This window comes from Hakea prostrata, chromosome 9, assembly GCF_041222555.1.
Source record: "Hakea prostrata isolate BN-2017 chromosome 9, UWA_Hpros_2, whole genome shotgun sequence".
NCBI classification, from domain to species: domain Eukaryota; kingdom Viridiplantae; phylum Streptophyta; class Magnoliopsida; order Proteales; family Proteaceae; genus Hakea; species Hakea prostrata.
In genome coordinates, this window is record NC_142608.1 from 36,774,640 (window position 1) to 36,798,890 (window position 24,251).

At 41.3% G+C, this 24,251-nt stretch overlaps 1 protein-coding gene across 2 annotated transcripts in view; it reads left to right on the forward strand.

The window, feature by feature from the left end:
- LOC149005185 (transmembrane emp24 domain-containing protein p24beta2-like) overlaps window positions 1–12,062 on the forward strand; it is a 44,055-nt gene extending 31,993 nt beyond the window's left edge. Inside the window, exons 2-5 of one of the 2 annotated variants that reach the window (XM_089169274.1) lie at window positions 8,237–8,446; window positions 9,520–9,706; window positions 9,883–9,990; window positions 10,445–12,062. In XM_089169274.1, the coding sequence (XP_089025400.1) occupies window positions 8,237–8,446; window positions 9,520–9,706; window positions 9,883–9,990; window positions 10,445–10,578 (639 nt within the window). In that variant the 3' untranslated portion in view covers window positions 10,579–12,062. The remainder of the gene's footprint in view (window positions 1–8,236; window positions 8,447–9,519; window positions 9,707–9,882; window positions 9,991–10,444) is intronic. The other variant, XM_089169272.1, reaches the window with a different exon arrangement.
- Window positions 12,063–24,251: the final 12,189 nt, after the last annotated feature.

Here is a 24,251-nt window from a genome sequence, read left to right on the forward strand (position 1 = left end):
TGGGCTGTTAAAAAGAATCATATAGATAAACTCAGTGTGGCAGAAATGAGGATGCTAAGATGGATGAGTGGCAAAACTAGGATGGATAAGATAAGGAATGATCATATTAGAGTTGGTTTGGGAGTTGCTCCCATAAGTGATAAGCTTCGAGAAAGTCGTTTGAGGTGGCATGACCACGTTCAACGGAGACTTATAAATGCCCCTGTATAGAGAAGTGATATAATCCAGATTGAAGGAACTAGAAGAGCTAGGGGTAGACCAAAGATAACCTTAAGAGAAGTGGTGAGAAAGGATATGCATAGCTTAGGCCTAGTATCTAGCATGGTCTCAAACAAAACTGATTGGAAGTCAAGAATCCATGTAGCTGACCCCATTTAGTTGGGACAAGGCTTATTGTTGTTGTTGTTGTTATTTTATTTTGAGTTGAAGTTGGTTTTGAATGAGTCCTAATTAGTAGTTGAGATATCCTTATCTTATCTTTTAGGAGTTACTTTCTTATTATTGAGTCTAGTCTAAGATGTGATAACCTTATTTGTTAAGGAGTTCCTAAGTGGTGGCAGGGTTCCTTTGAGGGGGACCCTGTGGTTGTTTAGAGCATTCTGTTCCCACAAAGTTCAGTTCTTAATCAAGATTTCAAGCATTGTTTTAGCAAGAGGGTCACCAATTCAAGTTGCCGAATTTCAGATCAGAACTTTCCCAGATCAGCTCAGTTTCCAACCCCATCACGAGTCCACCTTCTTCCTCTTCTGTGCAACCCATTCCCACCCACTGCCTTGCCCCCGCACCAGACCAGCAGCCACTCCCAGCTCCTCACTACACTCCCAATCCCTTCCCTAGCCCCCACTACCCTGTTGAGCCCCTCCCCCACTCCATCCCTGCCCTACGACCATTCATTCCCCTTTTCCCTCGCAACCCTCTCGGTCTCTCTCTCTCTTTTAGTTTGTCTTTCTGGCGGCTGAAAAAAAAAAAAAAAAAAAAAAAAAAAAAAAAAAAAAAAAAAAAAAAAAAAAAAAAAAGAAAAGAAAAGAAAAGGAAGAAGGAAAAGAAAAAGAAAGAAGAAAGAAGAAATAAAGAGAAGAGATGCAAGAAAGGATCTTTCCCTTCAAGATCCAATTCCCAACCATTACATCTTCATTCAATTGGGTTTGTTAAAACCCTAAAGTCTTCCCTACACCCAACTGTGGTTTCATTTCCATTCCCTTCCCTTCCATTTTCCCAAGAACCCCTTCACACCCCATCCATAGGTTTCTTTTACCTTTCCTAGTGCCCCTAATATTATTCTGGTTACCCTACTACCTCCTAGTAAACTATCCCTTCTTGGGTTTGATCAAACCCTAACCTTTTCCTTGTCTCTAAAGCCTTCTCACATAATTTTGGATTGGCCCATAGCCATCATTTCAACCATCAAAAATTATTTGGTTTTTTTTTCTACCAACCCTAGGCAGTTCATAATATATATTTTTTTATCTTTATTTGCTGGAATTTCTGGGCAACCATAAATCTAGGAAATTACCTCACTACCCTTAGCCCTAGACCTCGTTTACATCAATCCCACAAGGCACACATCAGTTTTCCACTTATGTTCAGCCGAACCGGGCATTGTTGGTTTCACCGTCATATTGTGGAGATGTCTGATAAGACCTTGAGCACCCACTGCAAGAGCAGCCAAATGAGACCATCAAAGATAATTTGTCCTGTTGAGCTTAATAGAGTTCATCTAGAATGGAGAAAAATCTCTCTAAAGAATAATAGGGGCATCCTCCGCAGCAGACGAACCAGAAGAGGTGGTAGTACTAGATTCAATAGACATCGCTTTGATCCAGGTAATAACAAATGTGAAAAAAAATAATGATCCTTCACATGGAAAGAATTATATCATGGATGAAAAAAGGGACCTTGGTAGGAGAAATGCTTACCACCAAGGGAAAAAGAACATATGGGTAAGGCAAAAGTTCACAACAAGGTCAAGGGAAGTGGCATAAGGCTCTAGAAGGGCCTAGATAGCATGGGGAGGTCCCTAGAGGGATCTTAAGAGTAGGGAGATACTCTAGGAGCCTCGCGAGAGGGTTAGAGAGGCTGGCGGCAGGAGGCGGTGGTCCTAGGGACCACATGTTGACTTCTGAAGGTCCTTAGGATTTGGCGGATGAGGGGTGGGAGGGTGGCAGGGGTGGCTGTGATGGAAGAAGGCTGGCGGCGATGGCTTTTAGGGTTTCTTAGAAACTCTCAAATCTTGTGGCTCTGATACACTTATTTTTAATTATAATAATACAAGAGTACAATAAGAAAGAAACTTCCTGATGTGGGACTATTACAAAAAATACCCTAGGGACAATTGTACCTGTTATTTTCAGACTTATGACAATAACTTCACATTTTCATATTGAGTCAGTTAAATTCTTAATAGGTCAACCAAAATTTTCTCCCTAATTTTATCAGTCAGTGTGCAATTGTTTGTTTGTTAAGTGACCATATAGCATCCTTTGAAACCAAATTGGAAGGCATATATGTGCACACAAACTCGAAGCTTTCAGGTGTATTACATCAGTGTTTTACAGTGTTGGAATGCAGAGTTAAATGACAAGAGATGTGGTGCTTTATACCCTTGTTCAGAGTAAAGGTGTTAATTTCTTCTTGGAAGGTCTTGGTGGATTTGAAAGACCGTCTTCTATAGCCGAGTCTGAACCCTTTCCTATGCCTTAGCAAAAGGGGTTCAGGTGTACCACAAGCAATGGACAAGTGGTACATGTTCCTGGTGGCTGGAGACTGGAAGCTGTCTTTTCTCTGCTTTTCCTTTTCAATTGCACGTCTCTGATATTATGTTTCTCTTGTCAGTCCTACTAGTGTTCCTCAAGGTCCACCAGCTTTTCTTATTCCACTTTTTTCGCAGCTTCCTCTGTTTCAATCCCCCAATGTTTTGATTGCCATCCCTGTGGTTGTTCATCTGCTAATAACCAACATCTTGTCCTTCCACTATGAATCTGAAAATGTAGACCTACAGCTTAAGAAGTTTCCTAGCCTGTCTTGTACTTCATTTTCATTTTCATTTTCATTTTCATTTTTGACATCTAACCCAACATCCCATAAGTATCAATCACCTTGCTAGCATCATAACTCTGTTCTTGATTTATGGTTACCTTTGTTTACTGTGAATGCCTGCTGGATGACATCTTGTTCGAATGGTAAAAGAAGTTGTTGGCACCTATCTCAGGGAAAAAAATTTGTTTGATAATTCTCTCCATCGGATCTCCAGAGATTTTGGGTCATCCCTATCAACTAGCTAGAGGCACAGGCTATTTGAAAATCCAGTTACGAGTGAAAGCCCAGCCTGCCTATGCATATATTGGACTGCCGTCCACGTAACTACTTGCACATGATCCTTAATTAAACATCTATACTGTCACCATCAACTAAAGGATCTTAGTGGTCTCTATGGCTCATACTATCCTAAACCCTACGTGCCTCTAGTCTACTCCCCATCCCATCGTCTGGGTGGAAAAAGGAAAATAAACAAGCAAATAAATAAAGGTAAGGATGAAGTTGATGTTAGAAGGTTTATGCTTCTCTCCCATTGAATTCTTCTTTTTATGTACTCATGTCACTGCTCAAGAAAATTGGCTAGTGTTTCCTACATAAGTGATGTGAACCGCAACCTAAAGCTAGGGGTAATTTGGGAATTTCCCTAGATTTTAGGGTTGCCCAGGAATTCCAGCAAAAGGGATGGGTGTTTCAGGGATCTTAGGATCTTCTACAGCTTCAAATAACCCTGCTGAAACTGGAAATCAGTTCTGAACTTCACTGCATTGAATTTCAGATTTGAAATTTGGACTAAAGGTCAAAATTAGGGTTAGGGTAGGTTCGGCCAGGGTGGGTTTGGATCTGTCTTTGCTGGTTCTCCAAATTCAGAACTGGGTTTCAAGGATTTAGAAGGTTTAATAAGGCCTGGTATGTCTAATAGGGTTTTTAAAAGTTTTGAAGAATTCTGTATGGATCTGTCTTTGCTGGTTCTGCAAATTCAGAACTGGGTTTCAAGGATTTAGAAGGTTTAATAAGGCCTGGTATGTCTAATAGGGTTTTTAGAAGTTTTGAAATTCTGCAGAATTCTTCCAAGGTAGAAGATGAAGTGCAGAAATTCGCTGGGTTAAAGAAATTGGGCTGACTAGGGGAAATAACTTTAGGGAAGCAGTTTAGGCTTGTGTGATCCTAAGGAAAGTGAAAGGGGACCTAGAGGGTAGGGAAGATGGTTTACCCAGGGATGGGGGCTGCTGCTATCACAGGGTACAAGGGGGAAAGGGTGGGAGGGCTACGGTTGCTAGGGGAAGGGGTAGGGTCTGCTGGCTAGAAGAGGAAGGGAAGGGGTGTAAGTGCGAAGGGATTGGGGTGGTTTTTAGGTCTATGCAAGGAAGGGAGGGTGCGATGGAGGGGAGGGGCTGTCCTTACTTGGGAGACTTTAGGTTGCTGCTGAAACTTGAAGAAGATGAACTTTCTAAGTTGCAGAAAACACTGGCACAATGTAGCCCGTAGGCCTCCCACCTTGGGAAACCCACGACTTCTCTCAAGTTTTCATTCACTCAAAACTGAAAATTAGATTGGACTAACAGGCTATTTATAGCCTTTAAATAGAGACTCTGACTTGGGTTGGAATTCCCTAAGGACCCCAACTCTTGACCAAAACAATCACAATGGAATCAAATTACTACAAGACTTCAACCCTAGATTTGAAATCTACTTAATACACATGCTTAATTAAACTTTTAAGTTAGGTTAAAAAGCACATGCTAATTAAGATAACTTAGGACTCAAACAAACAACTTCCAGTCAAAATAAACTCTGAAAAGATAAGTACCCCAAGACCCTCTTGGATGAGGAATCTTGTCTTGTCCACAACTAACTAATATATAATGGACTTGGACTCTTCATAACTCTAAATTTACTAACCCAAATAAAAAAGAAAAAGAAAATTAGGTCCATAACCTTTAGATTGAGGGGATTCAACCTAGACCCATATTGATTCCTATAAGGGCTGGAAAATGACCAAAATGCCCTTGAGGGTTATTCAGCCAGCTTTAGATTGGCTTCTTTGGGTCTGAGTTTTGGGTGCAATTATAGGGGCCCATCCCTTGTTACATCAGCTGTCCCCTTCTTGAAAACATTCATCTCCTAATGAATGTGCTTGTCATGCGACTCAGGATCAATCCTGTGGAGGGCTTCCATAGTTCCATGTGAACTTGTCCTTTCATGTTGCAGTGGGGAGGAAGTAACAAATGTGTAGCTGCTTGCACCTTTCCCTGATAGAACTTAGGTAAAATAGGATTGGTGGGATGAAGTGTTCAAACCTAGGGGTCGGTTTGTCTTAAGCCCTAGGAGAAAAGATGAAGTCATGGCGACACTTTGGAGCCTTTCTTTGTCACCACGTTTATGGGCAGCAATGCTCTACTTGTACTGTCAAAGGCATAAAGAACCTCTGGTGGTGTGGGCGCCTCATCTCCTTTAGTTGCTGGGACCTTGTCATCATGGGCTCGAACTTTCTATGTCTTGGCTTCACAGTCTCTTATGGGATTGCTTCTAGAGGTGGACAAAGGACTTCTTCTTCAAGAGCTGGTTTGTGGGATTGGGAGGCTGTATCTCCCCTTCTTTGAGGGTACTCACTGGAGTAGCTAGGTCTGCTGTAGTTGGTGTAGGATGCTTCCTTATGGTCTATCCTAGGAGGGTAGGGAAGAATGTGGAGAGTGGTGAGTGGGGAATCCCTCCTATGGATAGTGCTTTGATTGATATGGTCATCCCTGTTTCGTGCTCTTCTGTACCAATCCTCTTCATTTCTTCTATTAAATTTAGTGAACTTCTGGGAGTGATGGAGTTGGTGGTGTCGCCTGACTTGATGTTCTTGTGGGAAAAATAATTGGCTCAACACCTCTGACACTCTTTCCAAGTGTTGGGTTTAGGGCCTTTATACATCATTCACCTACTTCTGTGGTTCCATTGTTCACAAGGGTATCCCACCAGTCAATTATATACAAACCCCATCTTGCCATTCTTTGAATAATAATGTCGATCAAAATACTTGTCTAGATCATACAGGCACTCATAAAATACCTGATGGTCTTTGACGCCATCATAAGTTTTCAACTTGTACATCTCTAGATGTCGCTGTGGTTGCCATATCCCTTTGTAGATACGTTGATGAGAGGGGTAATAGTCTCTAATTGGTTCCTCCATGCTTACTGCTTCATCTATAATGACTATGAACTCCTAGAAAGGTGCTGGAACCTGCAGCTCCGATACCAATGATGTAAACCTGAACCTAGGGCTAGGGATAATTTGGAAAAATTTCCTAAATTTTAGGGTTGCCCAGGAATTCCAGCAGAAGGGATGGGTGTTTCAAGGGTCTTAGGATCTTCTAGAGCTAAAATAACCCTGCTGTGACTGGAAATCAGTTCTGAACTTCACTGCGATTTGAATTCCAGATTTGAAATATGAACTAAAGGTCAAAATTAGGTTAGGGTAGGTTCGGCCAGGGTGGGTTTGGATCTGTCTTTGCTGGTTCTACAAATTCAGAACTAGGTTTTAAGAATTTAAAAGGCTTAATATGGCCTGGTATATCTAATAGGGTTTCTAGAAGTTTTGAAATTCTGCAGGATTCTTACAAGGTAGAAGATGAAGTGCAGAAATTTCCTCAGCTAAGGAAATTGAGCTGATCGGGGGAAATAACTTTAGGGTATCAGTCTAGGGCTTGTGTGATCCCAAGGGAAGTGAAGGGGACCTAGAGAGGCTGGGGAAGATGGTTTACCAAGGGATGGGGGCTGCTGCTATCAAAGGGAACAAAGGGGAAAGCGGGGAGGGCTATGGTTGCTAGTGGAAGGGGTAGGGTTTGCTGACTAGAAGGGGAAAGGAAAGGGTGTGGTAAGTGCGAAGGGGTTGGGGTGGTTTTTAGGTCTAAGCAAGAGAGGGAGGGGACTGATATGGGTTGCGATGGAGGGGAGGGGCTGTACTTATTTGGGAGACTTTAGGTTGCTGCTTAAGCTTGAAGAAGAAGAAGAGCTTTCTAAGTTGCAGAAAACACTGGCACTGTCCAGCCAGCATGCCTCCCACCTTGGGAAACCCACGATTTCTCTCAAGTCTTTATTCTACTCAAAATTTCATTCACTCAAAACTGAAAATGCATTGGACTATTGATGGGTTATTTATAGTTTTTTAAAAAAGAGACTCTATCTAACTTGGGTTGGGATTCCCTGAGGGATAAGGATCTCAACTCTTGAACAAAACTCTCAAAGTGGAATCAGATCATTACAAGACCTCATCCCTAGATTTGGAATCTACTAAACACACATTTGTAATTGAACTTTCACTTAAAAAGCACATGCTAATTAAGATAACTTAGGACTCAAACAAACATCTCCAAATCAAAATAAACTCTTACAAGATAAGAACTCACTTGGATAAGGAATCTTATCTTATCCACAACTAACTAATTTATAATGGACTTGGACTCGTCATAACTCAAAATTTACTTAACCCCTAAAAAATAAAATTAGATCCGTAACCCTTGGATCAAGGGGATTCAATCTAGATCCATATTGAGCCCCAAAAGGGCTAGAAAATGACCAAAATGCCATTGAAGGGGATTCAGCCAGCTTTAGATTGGTTTCTTTGGGTCTAAGTTTTGGGCCCAATTATCGGGGCCCAACCCTGATTACGTGACTTACGTCAACAAGCAATTGAAGATGCCTTACGGCCTTACCTAGAAATTAAATTGGATAGATAGAGTTAGTCACATTGGTCACATACTCATATTTTGAGTTTTTGCCTAGGAGTTCGCCTGGTGGCTAAGTAGAGTTTTGAAAATGTAGAACCATGGGTGAGTGCACAGTTGTGGTCCGAAAACTGTACCCATGCATAGACATAGATGGGAGTCATGGAATGCATGCCCACACACGTTAAGTTATTTGATTGGCTTAGACTTTGAAATGGAAATGTGGTTAGTCCAAACCACGTCTTCACTGTCATGAGGTCAAATTGCAAAATCAAGTATTCGACATTTAGAAACCCTGCCAAAATGGGATTGCGTAATGGCAATATTTCCTTGCTTATTTAGAAATAGACCTTCTTATATCTGGCTGTGTTACTTATTTCTGTTTTTCTTTTAACCTATTTCTTCCTTTCTTTCACTGTGCTTTTCTAATATGGTGGTTTTGTTAGATGCGCAATACTAAATATAAAATTGTTGTCATATCATATGCAGATGGAAATATGGTCTTTGAAATTTGCTTTTATTGGATTACTAGTGTTCATATCAGGCTTGCGATCAGCAGTTGGTGTAAGATTTGTGATTGACAGGGAGGAATGCTTTTCTTATAATTTTCAATACGAAGGGGAGACAGTTCATGTCTCTTTTGTTGTAATAAAGGCTGAGACACAATGGCATTTTGGTAATGAGGGTGCTGATCTTGTGGTGAGTCTTATTTTCTTAGAGTAATTGATGCAGAATTCTGCTCAAGTTTTACTGTATTTTGCATCTAAAATATGTAGCCCCACTTTGCCTTGTTGCTGATGTTAAGGTTCATTTACCAATTTTCTGTCTCCCTTTCTGAGTGGTGGTGGGGGCAGAGAAGGGGCAGAGAATGGAATAAACTAAAATTTTTCTACTTGCCAGAAAAGCAGTAGTAGTTTAGATATTGAATGTGATCTATTAACAGGAGATGTGGTTCAGCACATCCAATGCCATCTTCTGAAGTTGGTCTAACTTTGGTTTGAGGTTTTGAGCAACAAAGTGCCGAAGTGAACCAAAACTTGTAATTAAAAAAAAACACCAATTAACTGCAGATCTACTAGGCTAGAAAAGTTCAGTCTGTCAACTCAGCCAGTGGATGGGTTGTAGGATGTGCCCTAGGTGGTCAATGTAAACCATATCCAATGAGACTCAGATTCTGGTCAATGATCATAATCTGTTTGAATAAGCAGACCTTAGAATACAGCTATGTTCTGATGGGCAGATCTGAGTCAGTAATCAAAACAATGAAAATTTGTAACTAGTAATCCAGAATTTAATTGAGAGCTTCTTGTATCACTGGCTAAAATATTTGTTGAATGTCACTTAGCAGAGGGGGGGGGGGTGTTCTTTTCGGGTAAAGCTTTCACGGGGCCTTCAATGTCCTAAAATATGGGAATCTAAAAACATGAAACTCTTTGTACTTGTTTGACTAAATGTAGCACATATTTCAAAGAGTAGAAACAAGACTTCCTAAAGATACGCTCTCTGGGTTAACAACTCATGTGACATTCATTAAACTCTTCAAAAAAAGTTCTTGTTCTCCTTAGGACCTCATATTTTGGCCTAAAAATTACACCAGGAAGCATATTCAATAAAACAAGGGCTGTATTTCAAACAGTCTTCTTTCTTGCCGTGTAATTGCAGTCTCTCCTCAATGGGCAGTCTCTGTGATTTACTGTTATCTCCATTGCATCCAAAGAAACATGACTGGGTTGAATATGCTGAAATTTATCTGACTGTTCTGAAATTGTCAGGTAAAGGGACCTTCAGGTGATCAAATTCACGATTCTCGTGCCAAGACAAGTGAGAAGTTTGAATTTATCACTCAAAAGAAAGGTCTCCATAAATTCTGCTTCACCAACAAGTCTCCTTATCATGAGACCATTGACTTTGATGTACACATTGGTCACTTTTCTTACTATGATCAACATGCTAAAGATGGTACGTAATGTCTTCTTCCCCCCCCCCCCCACCCTTAAAAAAAAAGAAAAAAAAAAGGAAAGAAGATGAAAAATTGGAAAACCTCGAACCATTTGAAGAATACACACAATTCCTTTTGTTTCCTTTCTGTCAGGTTTTCAAGGAATTTCTTCCTTTTAATTTTTGTGAATCTGTAGAGCACTTCAAGCCCTTGTTGGATCAGATAGAGAAGTTAGAGGAATCTTTGTACAACATACAGTTTGAACAGCACTGGCTAGAAGCTCAAACTGATCGCCAGGCAATAGGTCTGTATTGGAACTCTTTATCTTTATTCTTTTATCCCTGATGAGAAGAAAGGCCCTTCCCTTTCTTGCTGTGATGCTGTTTATTTTGTAGCCGCTTTAGTGTTCCACCAGCAAAACACAAATTTGTAGCCTTCATTTGAAGATATGAGCTGTGCTATTATTTTGCATTTTACTAGTACATAAAAATGATCCTATGAGAGAACAGTATGCAGAGAGGATGTCCCCAGGTGCTATGCAGAATAGTATAGTATCCATCACTTCAAGTCAATGATGAAGCATAGGATAGCCCATCTTGGAAGATAAATTATATCACTTCGAATCAATGACGAAGAAGCTTACAGATGGTCCATCTTTTTTTGGAAGAAACTTGCCTTTGGGGAATCCATGTGCACTTCCCGTGGAAGGTTGTTACATTGTTTTTTGAACTAACTGTGCTCTTGCAATTGGACTGCAGTGAACGAAGCAATGAGCCGAAGGGCAATCCATAAGGCCATACTTGAATCTGCAGCATTAATTGGGGTCAGTCTTCTCCAGATATACCTCCTGCACCAGTTGTTTGAGCGAAAGCTTGGCACATCCAGAGTTTAGATCATAGGTAGTGCAATCAGGTTTGTGGGATACCGTAGTGGGAGTTGGGATACAGGTTATAAAAGCTTTCTGTTCTTATTCCTCTCCACTCAAGTTCAGAAAGTTCTTTTTTTTTTGGTGGGGGGATGATAAATAAAAACTTCTTTGAAAGTTAAATTTTGCAAATACACAAGTCTGTTACCCTAATATTTCCCCTGATTCGAGTCTTTCTAGGAGAATTTGCTGCCATTATGCTTAACCACAAGTAGGGGTGGGGATTTAAAGTACAAAAGGTGCTGTCTTCAGTTTTAGTACTAATATCTAAATGTTCACATGTTAGATTGAGCGGTCACGATTGCTTTGGTTTAAGTAGGGGTGAGTACAAAAGGTGCTGTCTTTTCCTCAGTGCACTATACTTCATGAACATGTTGAGTTGTTAAAGTTACGATGTCTGCCCTAAACTTTAATCATCCCGTGAAACCTTCATGAGCATTATCCGAGTTGATACTGCCTGTGGCTTAAATTCTCAAGTCTCCTCTCTCTTAAAAAGCCATATTCCATGCGGTTAGGTTTAGTTCTTGTATAAAAATGCCTTATGTACATTAGAACAGAAGTGTGACTATTATTTAAATCATTCATGACATACATATGCAATTCGTATCATTCAACAGGTCATTATTTAAGGTATTAATGGAAGTAGATTTCCTCCTAAGTTTAGATCTGTAATCCATTTTTGCACATTGAATAACACCTTATTGGGGTTAGAGTGTTTGTCATTTGAAGGCCTTATTGTTCCGTTATTTGCAAACAAAAAAACAAGTCATAATAAAAAATGAAGCCAAAATTTTGCATTTTTATCCCAATCTTGGTTTGTTAAAATGGACTCGCAAAATAAATCATAGAGCTTTCAGATAGAGATTTAGTTCTTAGTACCAAAGGTCCAGCTGCCCAAATCCTCTAGGTCCGATCACAAAAAACATATGCTGAATTGATTCCTTCTGATCTTCACATGGTTCAAAGTTAGGTACTATTAATGTTCATTGAGAGAAGACGGTGTTAAAACGAACACCATGAAATAATGAATCGAAAAAGAAGAAAACGAAACAACAGAAAGATTTAATGTGGTTCACACACCAATGCAGTGTGCTACGTCCATGAGCGAAGAGGAAGAAGTAAAGGAAGATATTTCATAACCAATCACCAAGAATGGTGTTGCAAGAACTCACTCAAAACCCTGATAAAAAAGTTCTAAATCTCTCAAGAATATGTGTATGTATGTAGGTATGTATGTATGTATGTATCTCTCTCTCTCTCTTAAATGGGTTGATCCATTAGGTCAAGCCTTCTGCTTCCACAATAGATCTCCAAAAACAGGTCATTCGGGTCGCCAACCAAAATATGTCGATGCGAGTCCATCTCTCATATCGGGTACAAGAATTTAGGTCACAACATAATAGTTGGCGTTAACTAGTATATTTGCATTCAAGAGACACCAAAAGAAGAATTTAAACTTGGGGTGAATTGGTAACTCCGAAGAAACTTCCACCATTTTGAGTGTTCATTATGAGAGGAATGGGAAGTCATTCAAGATAGGGCCTTTCTTGCTAGCTTGGAAGAGAACTCCCCATTAATTGACGATAGAGACATCGATTTATCCAATTCTTGAGAAAGATTTATAGTAGACTAGTAGAGTATTGAATTTGGAATATTAAGAATGAGAAAGATAACTCTGTATTGGAGTGGTTGAGATCTTCAACCACATATGCCATAGTTGAGTTTTGTGGCCATAGATTTGGGCCTAGTACAAAGACATTGATTGCATTAAAATACCCCCTGATACGAGGAAAATTGCACCGAACCAGTGGACCGGGTTCATAATCTTCATCCAGGTTAGACCGTAATCGGGAACCCACCAAACCCTAATTTAATGATCGTAAAGGCGTTGCATTTCGGTTATCAGTCCGATAAGATCTCTCGAATCGTGCGGTAGACAAGGTTGACTTGTAGGAGGCAACTATCATCAAAGCAATGATGGAATCGTGCCGAGATTGATAACTACATGTGTTCCCAAATATCTAGAAAGAAACCCTACGATCGGACGGCCACTAAAAGAGATCGAGACTTCAACCAACAGTCGAGAATTGGAGGTAAAGTCTATATAAATGAGTGATCTGCTCACTCCAGAGGTATCTGAATTGTTTCCAATTTACGTATTCATTATTATGCTCTGCAACTTGCCAGAGCCTTGGTGATTAGTTCAGTAACTGACTTAAGCTTCGGAGGTGGCCTCCCAACCCCCATGGTCGGGCCACATTTAACTCTGTTTTGCAGGCCATCATCCAGGAACCTGGAGGCTTGACATTTTCTGGACGCATCATCTGGCGCTGTCTGTGGGAAACATTTCAAGAAGTCATGGTAACTAGATCAGAGCCATTAGCTGTAGCGGCTCAGCGGATAGCAAACATCCCACCACTCCTTGGGGAGATTAATCCGTCAAATATTCCCCAAGGAAGCCAACCCCCAGAAGCACGTGGAGACGGAGTTGATGGACCCGAACATCAAAATCATCCGAATCCTCTTCAGCATCAAGTAGACCAAATGCAGGTCCAATTCCTAGAGATGCAAGATATGATCCGCACTTTGGTTAGACAGGTAGTGGCTCCTCAGGCTCTTGATCAGGTAGAAGCCCAGAGACGTGCAGGAGGAGCAGATGAACAAATACCACACATTCGGGCGATTTCTGTCGAAAGGGAAGGACAACCAGCCAAAGGCCAGAATTTTGGCCCAAATGCTCAAAGGGACCTTCTACGGCGAGCCCGAGATTTGAGAACTGGCGAATTTCCAAGAAGGAACGATTGGTATGACAGGCCGCAGGCCAGCCGAACCGATTCCTGGACGAGATTGCCCAGAGGAGTGCACACTCAATCTCCAACATCCAAGCGTTCGGAAAGAGTGACTGTTCGGATGGACGATCATTGCATATCGGCCGAGAGCTTGCCAACATAAACCAAAGGTTGGGGCAACTCTCCCGAGGGTGAAAAATTGATGATATTTATTCAGTCATCCGGAAGACTCCTTTTACTGATGCTATTGCCTTGTTCGTGTTTCCGCATCGTTTTAGACTCCCAACTTTCACAGTGTTTGACGGTTCGGGAGACCCTACTGCCCATATTAGCTATTATCAGCAAACCATGGCGGTAGCTGGAAACTCTGACGAAATTCTTTGCAGGGTATTCGCCTCTTCCCTAGCCGGGGTGGCCCAGAAGTGGTTTTCGAACCTTCCTTCGGGAAGAATCAAGATTTCGATGACCTCGCCCGTAAGTTCATCGGACGTTTCTAGAGTGGTATCTGTCACATCCACCCAGCCGGTACCCCATTTGGAATACCCGGGATGTGATCCACAGTCCAAGGATCAATGATCTAAGGTCCATGCCTCCCACATACACGGTAACACAATCATGAACAGTAATAATCAATGGTAAAAACAGCTAATACTAAGTATCATGAATAAGATAAGATTAACTAAATCAGAATGCAGAATATAGATAATAATAAAGTGTGATCAAAATCATAAAGGGTGAGAAGGTGTGGTAGCCACCCTCTCAGAGCAGCGGAAAAGAAGTAAATCAAGTTAGTTACATATCTAAGTGTCACCGGAATAATTCAAAGACAAGTTAATTACAATATCCAAGGTTCCACAAATACACCAGGGGAATGGGGCACTATGCTAGGGTTTCTTCTATACAGACGGATGAAGTAAACCTAGCGCTGCCACTCCCGCACAACTGTGGGGCTAACCCTGGTGCGGATAGTAATCCTCCTCGGCTCCAATATACGGATCCTCACCGACGCCACTACCCGGAGGGTAGTATGTGGAATCATAGTCCGCCTCATAGGAGGTGCCATCGTAATCTTCGGTACCTGGAATATAATCTAAAACATTTGCACAAAAAGGAATGAGTTCAAAGAACTCAGCAAGGAAGTTATTCCATAATTAGAAATCATACACATTCAGAACATATAATAATGCAATGTGATATGGAACATATGATGCAGATATGAGCCTAACTCTATGAATGCTGGTCTCTAGGGTAGACATGCTTTAAGTCATAGCACCGTACTTCTCTAGGTTGTCAGTCACTCTCCCATTTCCATATCTTGGGAATGCCCAGGGAAGATCGGTAAAGTCATCAAAAAGCCGTGGTAAGGGGATCGGTCACCACTCTCTCACATCACCATTTGGTCAAGTACTGGCGCGTGTCACAGTAAAGCCTAGCCCAATGCAAGTCATCTACTTAGTCGGTCAAGTCAGATTCAGATACGTCCATTCCTCGCCCCCGGCGATCCTTTCCGGTATCCTTCACACTAGAGTTAGCGAAATCCTGGATTTCGGACTCATCAACCCTATTGGTCATCCACATATAGTAAACGGGAAGCTCTCACGTCCTCTCACGGATTGGTTACCGGTCTTGAGCGCCCGTGAGCCCAAGTCTATCCATATGCAACTCTACCAATAAATGGCCCCTTTCAGGTATCCGTAGCATGGTTTATGTCCCCTACCGGATTGGTTACCGGCCTAGAGCGCCCATCCAACCATACACTACCACGGGTTGTTCGGTCTCAATGCCCTTCCGATTTGGGTTTGACACGACAAGGATGAACCTAGCCACACAACTAGACAATCCTATGTATGTCATCCAATAACTAGGGAGAGTGTCGATAGGCACCATTGGAGAACATCCCATACTATTCCCTCCGATGCCCAAAGACAGAAGTGTCAGTAGGACACCCCCCAATCCCAAGTCATACGTAAGCAATCACACATCAAATCTCATCATTTCTCATGCATCAATGCATATTCACAATAATAATCAAATCATGATATTGAAATGAATCATTATAATCATAAGCAAATCAAATGATAAAGTAACACAACAAAAGTATAAAGATTTCAATGCTACTGTTCTAACACATATGTAACAGTCTCATAATGATTGAAAGGAAATTTAGGGATTTCATTCTTTAAATAAAGCGCAGTTCAATATTTGATGACTTATATGTTTATGGATATAACCATCCTTACCTTGGATGAGTTGATGATGAATTGAGAATACCAAGAATAGTCCAATAGAATTGTTAAGGCCCCAAACAAACATCAATAATAAGTTAGAAAAGAAGTCGGGAAGATCGGATGTCATTTGGGTCAAAACTGACCAAGGTTGCTGTCAGCAACAACTTTGGTCGATGGTTTTGGTCGATGGTATCGACCAAAAGTATCGACCAAAATTGTCCTCGGGGCAGAATAGTGGATTTTGGGGATTTTGGTCCGAAATGAGTCTTCCGGTGTTCGGATCACTCTGAAACTTGGAAGCATACTTAACAACAGTAGTAGGACACTATAAATCAAGGAATTAACCCAATCCAATGGTCTAATTAAAAAGCCCCAATTTGAGCTATCAAGTTCAAGTGATAAACATCATGGCATGAGTTGGAATTGATTGCATTGATGAGGAATAGCATGCAATAGCTAGAGGAACTAATAGAAATTTGATTGGAATCATATGGCAATGTTAAACATGAACATAATACACTCTATAGCTCAGTTTGATATCAAATGGTATGATGTTAATAGGTAAATCATGGAATACATATGCTAGGCATGAGATATAAGCATTAGCATCAATGAATGGCTAAGGGAATCATGGATTGAGCATGAGTAGGCACTTGGAGTGGTGGTTGCAAGGTTGCAGCACCATTCCAAATGTCCCATCAGCAAGATGACAATAGGAAAGAGTAGAAAAGGGTAGGGTAGAGAGTGGAAGGAGGAGTCATACCTTAGTGTGGAAGATGAAGACAAGAATCAATGATAAACTAAGTGTCTTTGATGAGATACCCTTCACACTAACCAAGGAGCTGCTTTGGGAAGCTCTCCCCACGTTCCCAAGTGAGAAAAATGATTGCAAAAGGCTCAAGGCTCGAGGTCATATTAAATAGAAAAGGAATATTCCATGGAATCATTAACTTGGCAGACTGGGATATTTTGGTCGATGGTCCTTGGTCGATGGTATCGACCAAAATGATTGACCAAAATATTTTTAGCAGAAAACTCAGGTTTAGAACAGCAACTTCAAGTAGGGATTTGAAAGGCTATACAAGGTCAAATTGAGTGAGGTTTTCTTCCACAATTCAATCAAGAAGTCTAGTTTCGGGGAATACCTTCAGATTGTGCACAGGAGGTCATTTGGTACATCAACCATATTAATCTTCTCCGATGCGCAGACTTTCCTTAAACACTGACAATGCATTTAAGCAAAGGGTATCATTGTCAATGTCCATGGGCTCGGTCTCCGAATCATGATCATCAATCAGAATGGTCCATAAATCTCTTCTTCCACTGCTTCGGGTCCTTGGACCTGAATACAACAGTGGATCCGGGTCAGGGTCAAGGTTAGAATAGGGCTGAATATTACAGTATCCAAATCAAGCAAACGGAGGAAACACTCTTTACAATCAAGTAGGGTGGCAACTAATCGATTCGGGAATACTTGAAGAGATTTAACAAAGTCACCATGGAAATAGAGAATTTGGATGAACAAGTGGCAAAAACCACTCTCTTTATGGGTTTAGCCAACAGAAAGCTATTGGAATATCTACTTTAGGATATGCCATCCACCTATGTTGAATTAGTGCAAAGGTGTCAAAAGCAGGCGGAAGTAGTAGAGATACTCGATTCACGGCAAGGAGAGTCTAAGACTGCAACCAAGGAGCAAAAGGTCCCCAAGAAAAGCCAAAAAAAAAAAGCGGCCTACTCAGGATCGTGATCGGGCCAGAAAGCCACGTCCGGCTTGGAGATGGCGATCACCTGATAAAGACGAGTATACACCATTAAATACTCCCCGATCGGAGATATTGATGTAGATTAAAAATCAAGATATTTTGAAATGGCCATCTAAGATTGTTGGGAAGACGGGAGAAAAGAATATGGAGAGATATTGTCGATTCCACAAAGATTTTGGGCACTACACTAATGACTATAGGCACCTCAAGGTAGATATCAAAAGATCAATTAATCAAGTGCATCTCACAAGTTTTTTGAAAGTTTGGGAGGATGAGAAGAGAATGACGAATGAAAAAATGGACCGTTCGGCAAGCAGGGAGCGTCGAGTCGAGGTTCCAAAATCTAAAAAAGGCAAGGAATTGGCAAGACCTAGTAGATCCCCAATTCTCACTATATTCGGAGGACCCGGACCTGAGTCCATGAGGAAACTAAAGGCAAAATCAAGATTCGTGGGATTAGAAGAATCCCAGAAAAGAAAGAAAGTGGAAGAAGTTCCCATCACATTCGGAGAAGAAGATGAGCAAGGCGTGAGCATGCCTCATGATGATGCAATAGTTATCAAAGTAGAAATCGGGCAAAGGGAGATACACAAGGTCCTGGTAGACATAGGATCTTCGGCTGATCTTCTTTCTTTTGAAGCTTTTCAGAAGCTAAATTTTGAGGAAGATCTGTTGAAGCCATCTTCAACACACCTTTATGGATTCGCTAGTTTGTCTGCCATAGCCGAGGGATCAGTTCAGTTAGATCTTTCGATAGGAAATTTCCCGAAAGAATCTATCATTCGGGTTAACTTTCTGGTGGTTCGGGATCTTCTTGCCTACAACATGATCCTCAGTAGGCCTTCGTTGACAAAGCTAGGCGCTATAATTTTGCCAAAACATATGAAGATAAAGTTTCCTACTGACACTGGAATCGGGCAAGTAGTTTTAGATCAAAAACTCTCATGACAGTGTTATGTAGCTTATCTAAAGGATAAGAAAGGACCAGAAAAAGCCACAGCCTTACTGATTGAGGTAAGGGATGATAGGGATGAAGATACCATGCAAAGGCCCGAACTAGTGGAGAAATTAGAACGAATCTGCTTACAGCCAGGAGATGAGGCAAAATCCACATATATTGGGTTTGAGCAACCAGAACCCTTTAAGGAAGAACTAAAAGCTTTTCTTCAGAAAAGCATAGATGTTTTTACCTGGTCAGAAAAAGATATGCCAGGAATTGATCGAGCCGTGGCCGAGCACAAGTGTCACATCCCCCCAGCCGGTACCCTAACTGGCATACCCGGGAGTGTGATCCACAGCCCCGAAGATCAAGTATCGAGGAAATCATCCTCCTACATATACAATAACATGATCATAAATAGGAAATAATCAAGGTTTTAATATTATAAACAAAAGATTAAAGTCAAGAAATGAATAATCAATATAATCAGAGTGCGGAAAATGATACCAGATATCCGAAGATATAAAAAGAAGTAGAGAGAGACGGAAACTCACTCCACAGATACAACGGAACGTAGTATGTAAGTCTAAAAGGAATAACAACTAAAACAAAAGAAAATAAGAAAGACAACTAAACTTAAGAGTCTTCTATCCTATAGATAACGTCTTCAAATTAGTGGACTTCATCAATCCAACAGAGATGTTCCAACTCCACGTTGTCTCTAATCGTAGTACGGAATGTGATCGCTTGCGGGATCATCAGAGTAATTTGATTGTCGCCAACACCTTGCGTGTAGTACGCTTCATCGGCTTGTGCTTCATCGTACTGTCCTTTATAGTAGTCAGTACCTGTAGAATAATCTAACAAAACATTGTACAAAAAGGAATGAGTTTCGAAAGAAACTCAGTAAGGCAAGTTAACTCATAACAGCATAAATACATATATCAGAACACAACAAGATGCAATGCAGTATGAAACAGATAATGTATGTATGCATCTAAACTCTATGTATGTTGGTCTCTATTGGTAGACATGCTTTAAGTCATAACACCATACTTCTTTGGGTAGGTCAGTCACTCGGCTCCGGTTGGCAGTGGGTCCTTCATCCCTCTCAGACAATCCATGGCTGGGGGTTAAGTCACCGCTCTCTCACATCACCATTGGTCTAAGTACTGGCGCATGTCAAGGTAAAGCCTAGCCCAATGCAAGTCATTTACTCAGTTACATCAACTCAGATCCAGATACTTCCATTCCTCCCCTCTCGGGATCCTTTCCGATATCCTTCACACTAGAGTCAGCGTATCCGACTCTCTCAAATACGGACTCATCAACCCTATTGGTTATCCACATATGGTAAACGGGAAGCTCTCATGTCCTCTCACGGATATAACTCACCGGTCTCGAGCGCCCATGAGCCCAAGTCTAGTCATATGCAACCCTCCAATAAATGGCCCCCACAATATGATTCCCGTCCTCTCATGGATATAACTCATCGGTCTTAAGCGCCCGTGAATCACATTGCTACCATGGGTCGTTCAGTCTCAATACCCTTCCGATTCGGGTCTGATATAACAGGGACATCCTACCCAAACACTGTTAGACAGCCCTAGGTATGACAACCAATGATTCGGGAAAGCGTCGATGGGCATCTTTGGAGAACATCCCATACTATTCCCTCCGATGTCCAAGGACAGAAGCGTCAAAAGGACACTCCCCAATCCCAAACCATACCTAGTCAAACACATTCTCAGATCAGTCATGACATACACAACCAACAATTCATCATATAAAAGAGAATGTAACAGCATAATCCGATCAAGCAGTAATAACATCTCATATAATTGAATAATGAAAAGAATACATAAACAAGTGCTATTGTACTTACAGTAGTACATCAGAAGTATAAAGTACAAGATCAGAAAGCAAACTCATAGTTTCAAAAAGTAGAAACCAGAGAGTATGCGATCTATGTTATTATGAAATAACTGTCCTTACCTTGATTATCGCCGAAGATAATCCAAAGATCAAAGAGAGCAACTCCAAACTTAGCAAATAGACTCCTAACAATCATAGATACAACATTAGGAAATATGCCTAAAAGATCAGAGAGCAAACGAATCAAATCGGGCGAAAAATGAAGCTACTGACATCATTGGTCGAGTGCTTGGTAGATTGGCCCAGTCGACCAAGCAGTCGACCAAGCGAGTCAGTACGGAAAAGTGAAAACTGTTTTGGCCATAACTTCGAAGGGGAACTTCCTAGAATGTATTAGAATCATATGGGAAGATAAAATCATCAAGTCATGGTCAAAATATGGGTTCTTGATTTAACCCAAGAAATTAGGGTTTCAACCTTTATGGTTCCCATAAAAAGGTTATGATCACAGGATGAAAGGGAATGATTGCAATCAAGAACATAGCAAGAAATCATAGAAAATCTAATTTAGATTAACATAAATATTACCCATGAGGTTTCCCTCGCATGGGAGGTTACCAAGCGTTTCCAGAAAGATCATACAAGGGTCAGGGTTTCAAGAAATTAATTCGGCTAGGGTTGAGATCTTGATGATGATCATAGATCTCAAAGAATAGAATGAGATCATGGAATAGATGGTTGCAAGATTGCAGCATCTTCTTCCGGATCTTAATCAAGAATAAGATCGAAGAAAAAAAATTAGTAATTTCAGAAGAGATACTAACCTTGAATTGTCAGAACAGATATGAGAGGCTTCAGATCTGCAGAGGAGTCTTCGAAATCACCAGAGAGAGTTTCGTAGAGGTCTTCTCACGTTCAAAAAGTGTTTAGGAGGCAGCCGTAGCAAAGAAACACGAAGTAGGGTTTAAATATAAGTGAAAAACCCTAAAATTACAATTTCTCGGATTTGGCAATCCTTTGGTCGAGTGCTTGGTCGAGTGGTCCAGTTGACCAATCAGTCGACCAAGGCAGACAGTAAGGTTCAAACAGGGAATTGAAGGATCAAATGGGCTCTAAACCTTATGGGCTTTTGCACACATATCAAGTGACATATCTAGTGTATAGAAATACCTTCAAACCAAGTCAGATAATACTCCAAGTCCTTCAACTAATCTCATCTTCAGACAGGTGCAGCTTCCTTTCCAAATCTGCATAGACTTCCAAGTATGGAACTCCATCATCAACATCCATGGGTTTAGAGTCAAACACCATGTCTTCCACTGAGATGGCCCATAGTTGGCTTCTTCCTTTACTCCGGGTCTTCGGACCTAAAAACAACCGGGTTACCGGGTCAAGGTCAGGGTTAGGTTAGGGCTGGGTTTCACAACAAGCTTTGGATCAATTCAGAGGTCAAGCCCGTAATCAGAGGAGACGAAACTTCTCAATTGAAAAGCACGAGGCTATCAGAGGGGAAGTCGAGAAACTGAAGAAGTCTGGTTTTATTGAAGCCATCGAGTGCCCAACATGGTTGGCTAATGTCATAATGGTAAAAAAGTCGAACGGGAAGTGGAGGATGTGTACTGATCACATAGACCTCAACAAAGCATGCCTGAAGGACTGCTAGCCTTTACCACGCATAGATCTTTGATTGACGCAACGGCCGGGTATGAAACATTGAGTTTCATGGATGCTTATTCGGGATACAACCAAATCTTGATGAACAAGAAAGATGAGAGATTCACAGCTTTCATGACCGATAGAGAGAGAGTTATTTTTACAAAGTTATCACATTCGGTTTGAAGAATGTGGGAGCCACATATCAGAAAGCTGTAAACAAGATCTTTAGTGATCTGATCGGGAAAAACATGGAGGTATACGTCGACCACATGCTAGTGAAGAGTGTCCAGAGGGCCGGCCACATTGCAGATCTTAAGGAAGTATTCTTCGTTTTGAGAAGATACCAGATGAAGCTAAATCTGGAGAAATGTGCCTTCAATGTATCTTCAGGGAAATTCCTGGGATTTATGGTTCCCCAAAGAGGAATTGAGGCAAACCCTGTCAAGATACAAGCTTTGATCGATATGGATCCCCCAAAGACTGTTCGTGATATTCAATGCTTGACCGGACAAATAGCAGCCTTGACCTGATTTATATCACAATCAGGAGAAAGATGCCTACCTTTCTTCAAAGCCCTAAAGGATTTGAAGGGAAGTAAAGAGGCTCGATGGACAGACGAGTGTCAAAAGGCATTCAAGGAACTAAAGAAAAGACTCGGGCAACCAACACTGCTTTCTCGGCCTGAGAAGGGCGAAATCTTGCAAGTATATTTGGCATTATCACAGTCGGCCTTGAGTGCTGTCGTCATCCGGGAAAAAGAGAAGAAACAGTGGCCATTTACTATGTCAGCCATGTACTCTTGGATCTTGAAACAAGATAGACGACGATTGAGAAGCAGGCGTTTGCACTTATGGTAGCAGCCCGAAAGTTGAGACCGTACTTCCAGGCTCATCCGATCGAGGTGCTGACTAATTTCCCTTTGAAAAAGGTCCTGTTCAAACCTGATCTGTCGAGAAGGATGGTAGCATGGTCGGTTGAGTTAGGGGAGTTCCAGGTGGATTTTAAGCCTCGAACAGCTATAAAAGCACGGGCTTTGGCTGATTTTATGGTGGAATCCATAACTCCGATCGAGGAAGAAAAAGAAAATATCCTACCAAGTATGTGGCACATATATGTTGATGGTTCTAGCAATAAATTCGGTTCGGGAGCGTTTTGTTAAAAAGTCCAGGAGGTTTCTTGATTCAGTATGCTTTGAGGTTCGGGTTCATGGCAAGTAACAATGAGGCGGAGTATGAAGCTTTCATCGTGGGGCTCAGGCTTGCCAAAGCTTGGGTAGTAGCTGAAGAAATAGTATACAATGATTCTCAACTTATCGTCAACCAAGTAGAAGGAGAATACGGAATAAAAGAACCTTGCTTACAGAAATATCAATAGCTGATCAGGAATCTGAAGAAGGAATTCAAAAAAATAAAGGTATGTCAAATACCCCGAAAGGAGAATTCAGTAGCATATGAACTCTCGAGGTTGGCAAACGCTAAGGAAAAAACTTTAGAACCATCGGTCTACATTGAGGAGCTGAACCTCCCGAGCGCTAAGGTCGACCTCATTTCATATATAGAAAGTGAAAAATGCTGGATGGACCCCATTATTGAGTATATTCAGGATGATAAACTCCTCGAGGATTTAAAAGAAGCACGATCGGTAAGAGTTCGAGCGGCAAGATTTACTATTCAACACGGAAGGTTATATCGAAAATCCTTTGTGGGACCTTTACTTAGATGTGTTGGTCCGGAAGGAGCTAAAACTGCGTTGGCTGAAGTTCACGAAGGTGTTTGCAGAGCACATATGGGTGGACAGGCCCTAGTGCACAAAATCCTTCCTCTTGGGTTATATTGGCCCAAGTTGGAAGAAGATTCCATAAAATACGTTCGGTCCTGCAATCAGTGCCAGATACATTCGAACGTGCCAAAGCAGCCTGCTACAATACTCACGTCAATTTCTAAACCCCATTCCATTTGCGATGTGGGGAATAGAGTTGATGGGAAAATTCCCAAAAGCAACGGGGAGAAAAGAGTATCTGATCGTAGCAATCAATTACTTCACAAAGTGGGTACAGGTAGCTCCTCTAGCGTTGATCACAGAAAAACAAATGGAGAAGTTTGTGCTGGAATCAATCATTCATAGATTCGAAATTCCAAAGGTACTGGTGACCGATCACGGGACTTAGTTGAATAACCCCCAGTTCGAACTCTTCTGTAATACTTATATGATCGATCACCGAATGTCGTCCGTAGCATATCCTCAAAGTAATGGTCAAGTAGAAGTAACGAACTGAACATTACTGGATGGAATCAAGAAAAGGCTCGAAGACAACAAATCCTTATGGACGGAAGAACTACAAAATGTCCTTTGGGCATATCGAATGATCGTCCGAACACCTACTGGA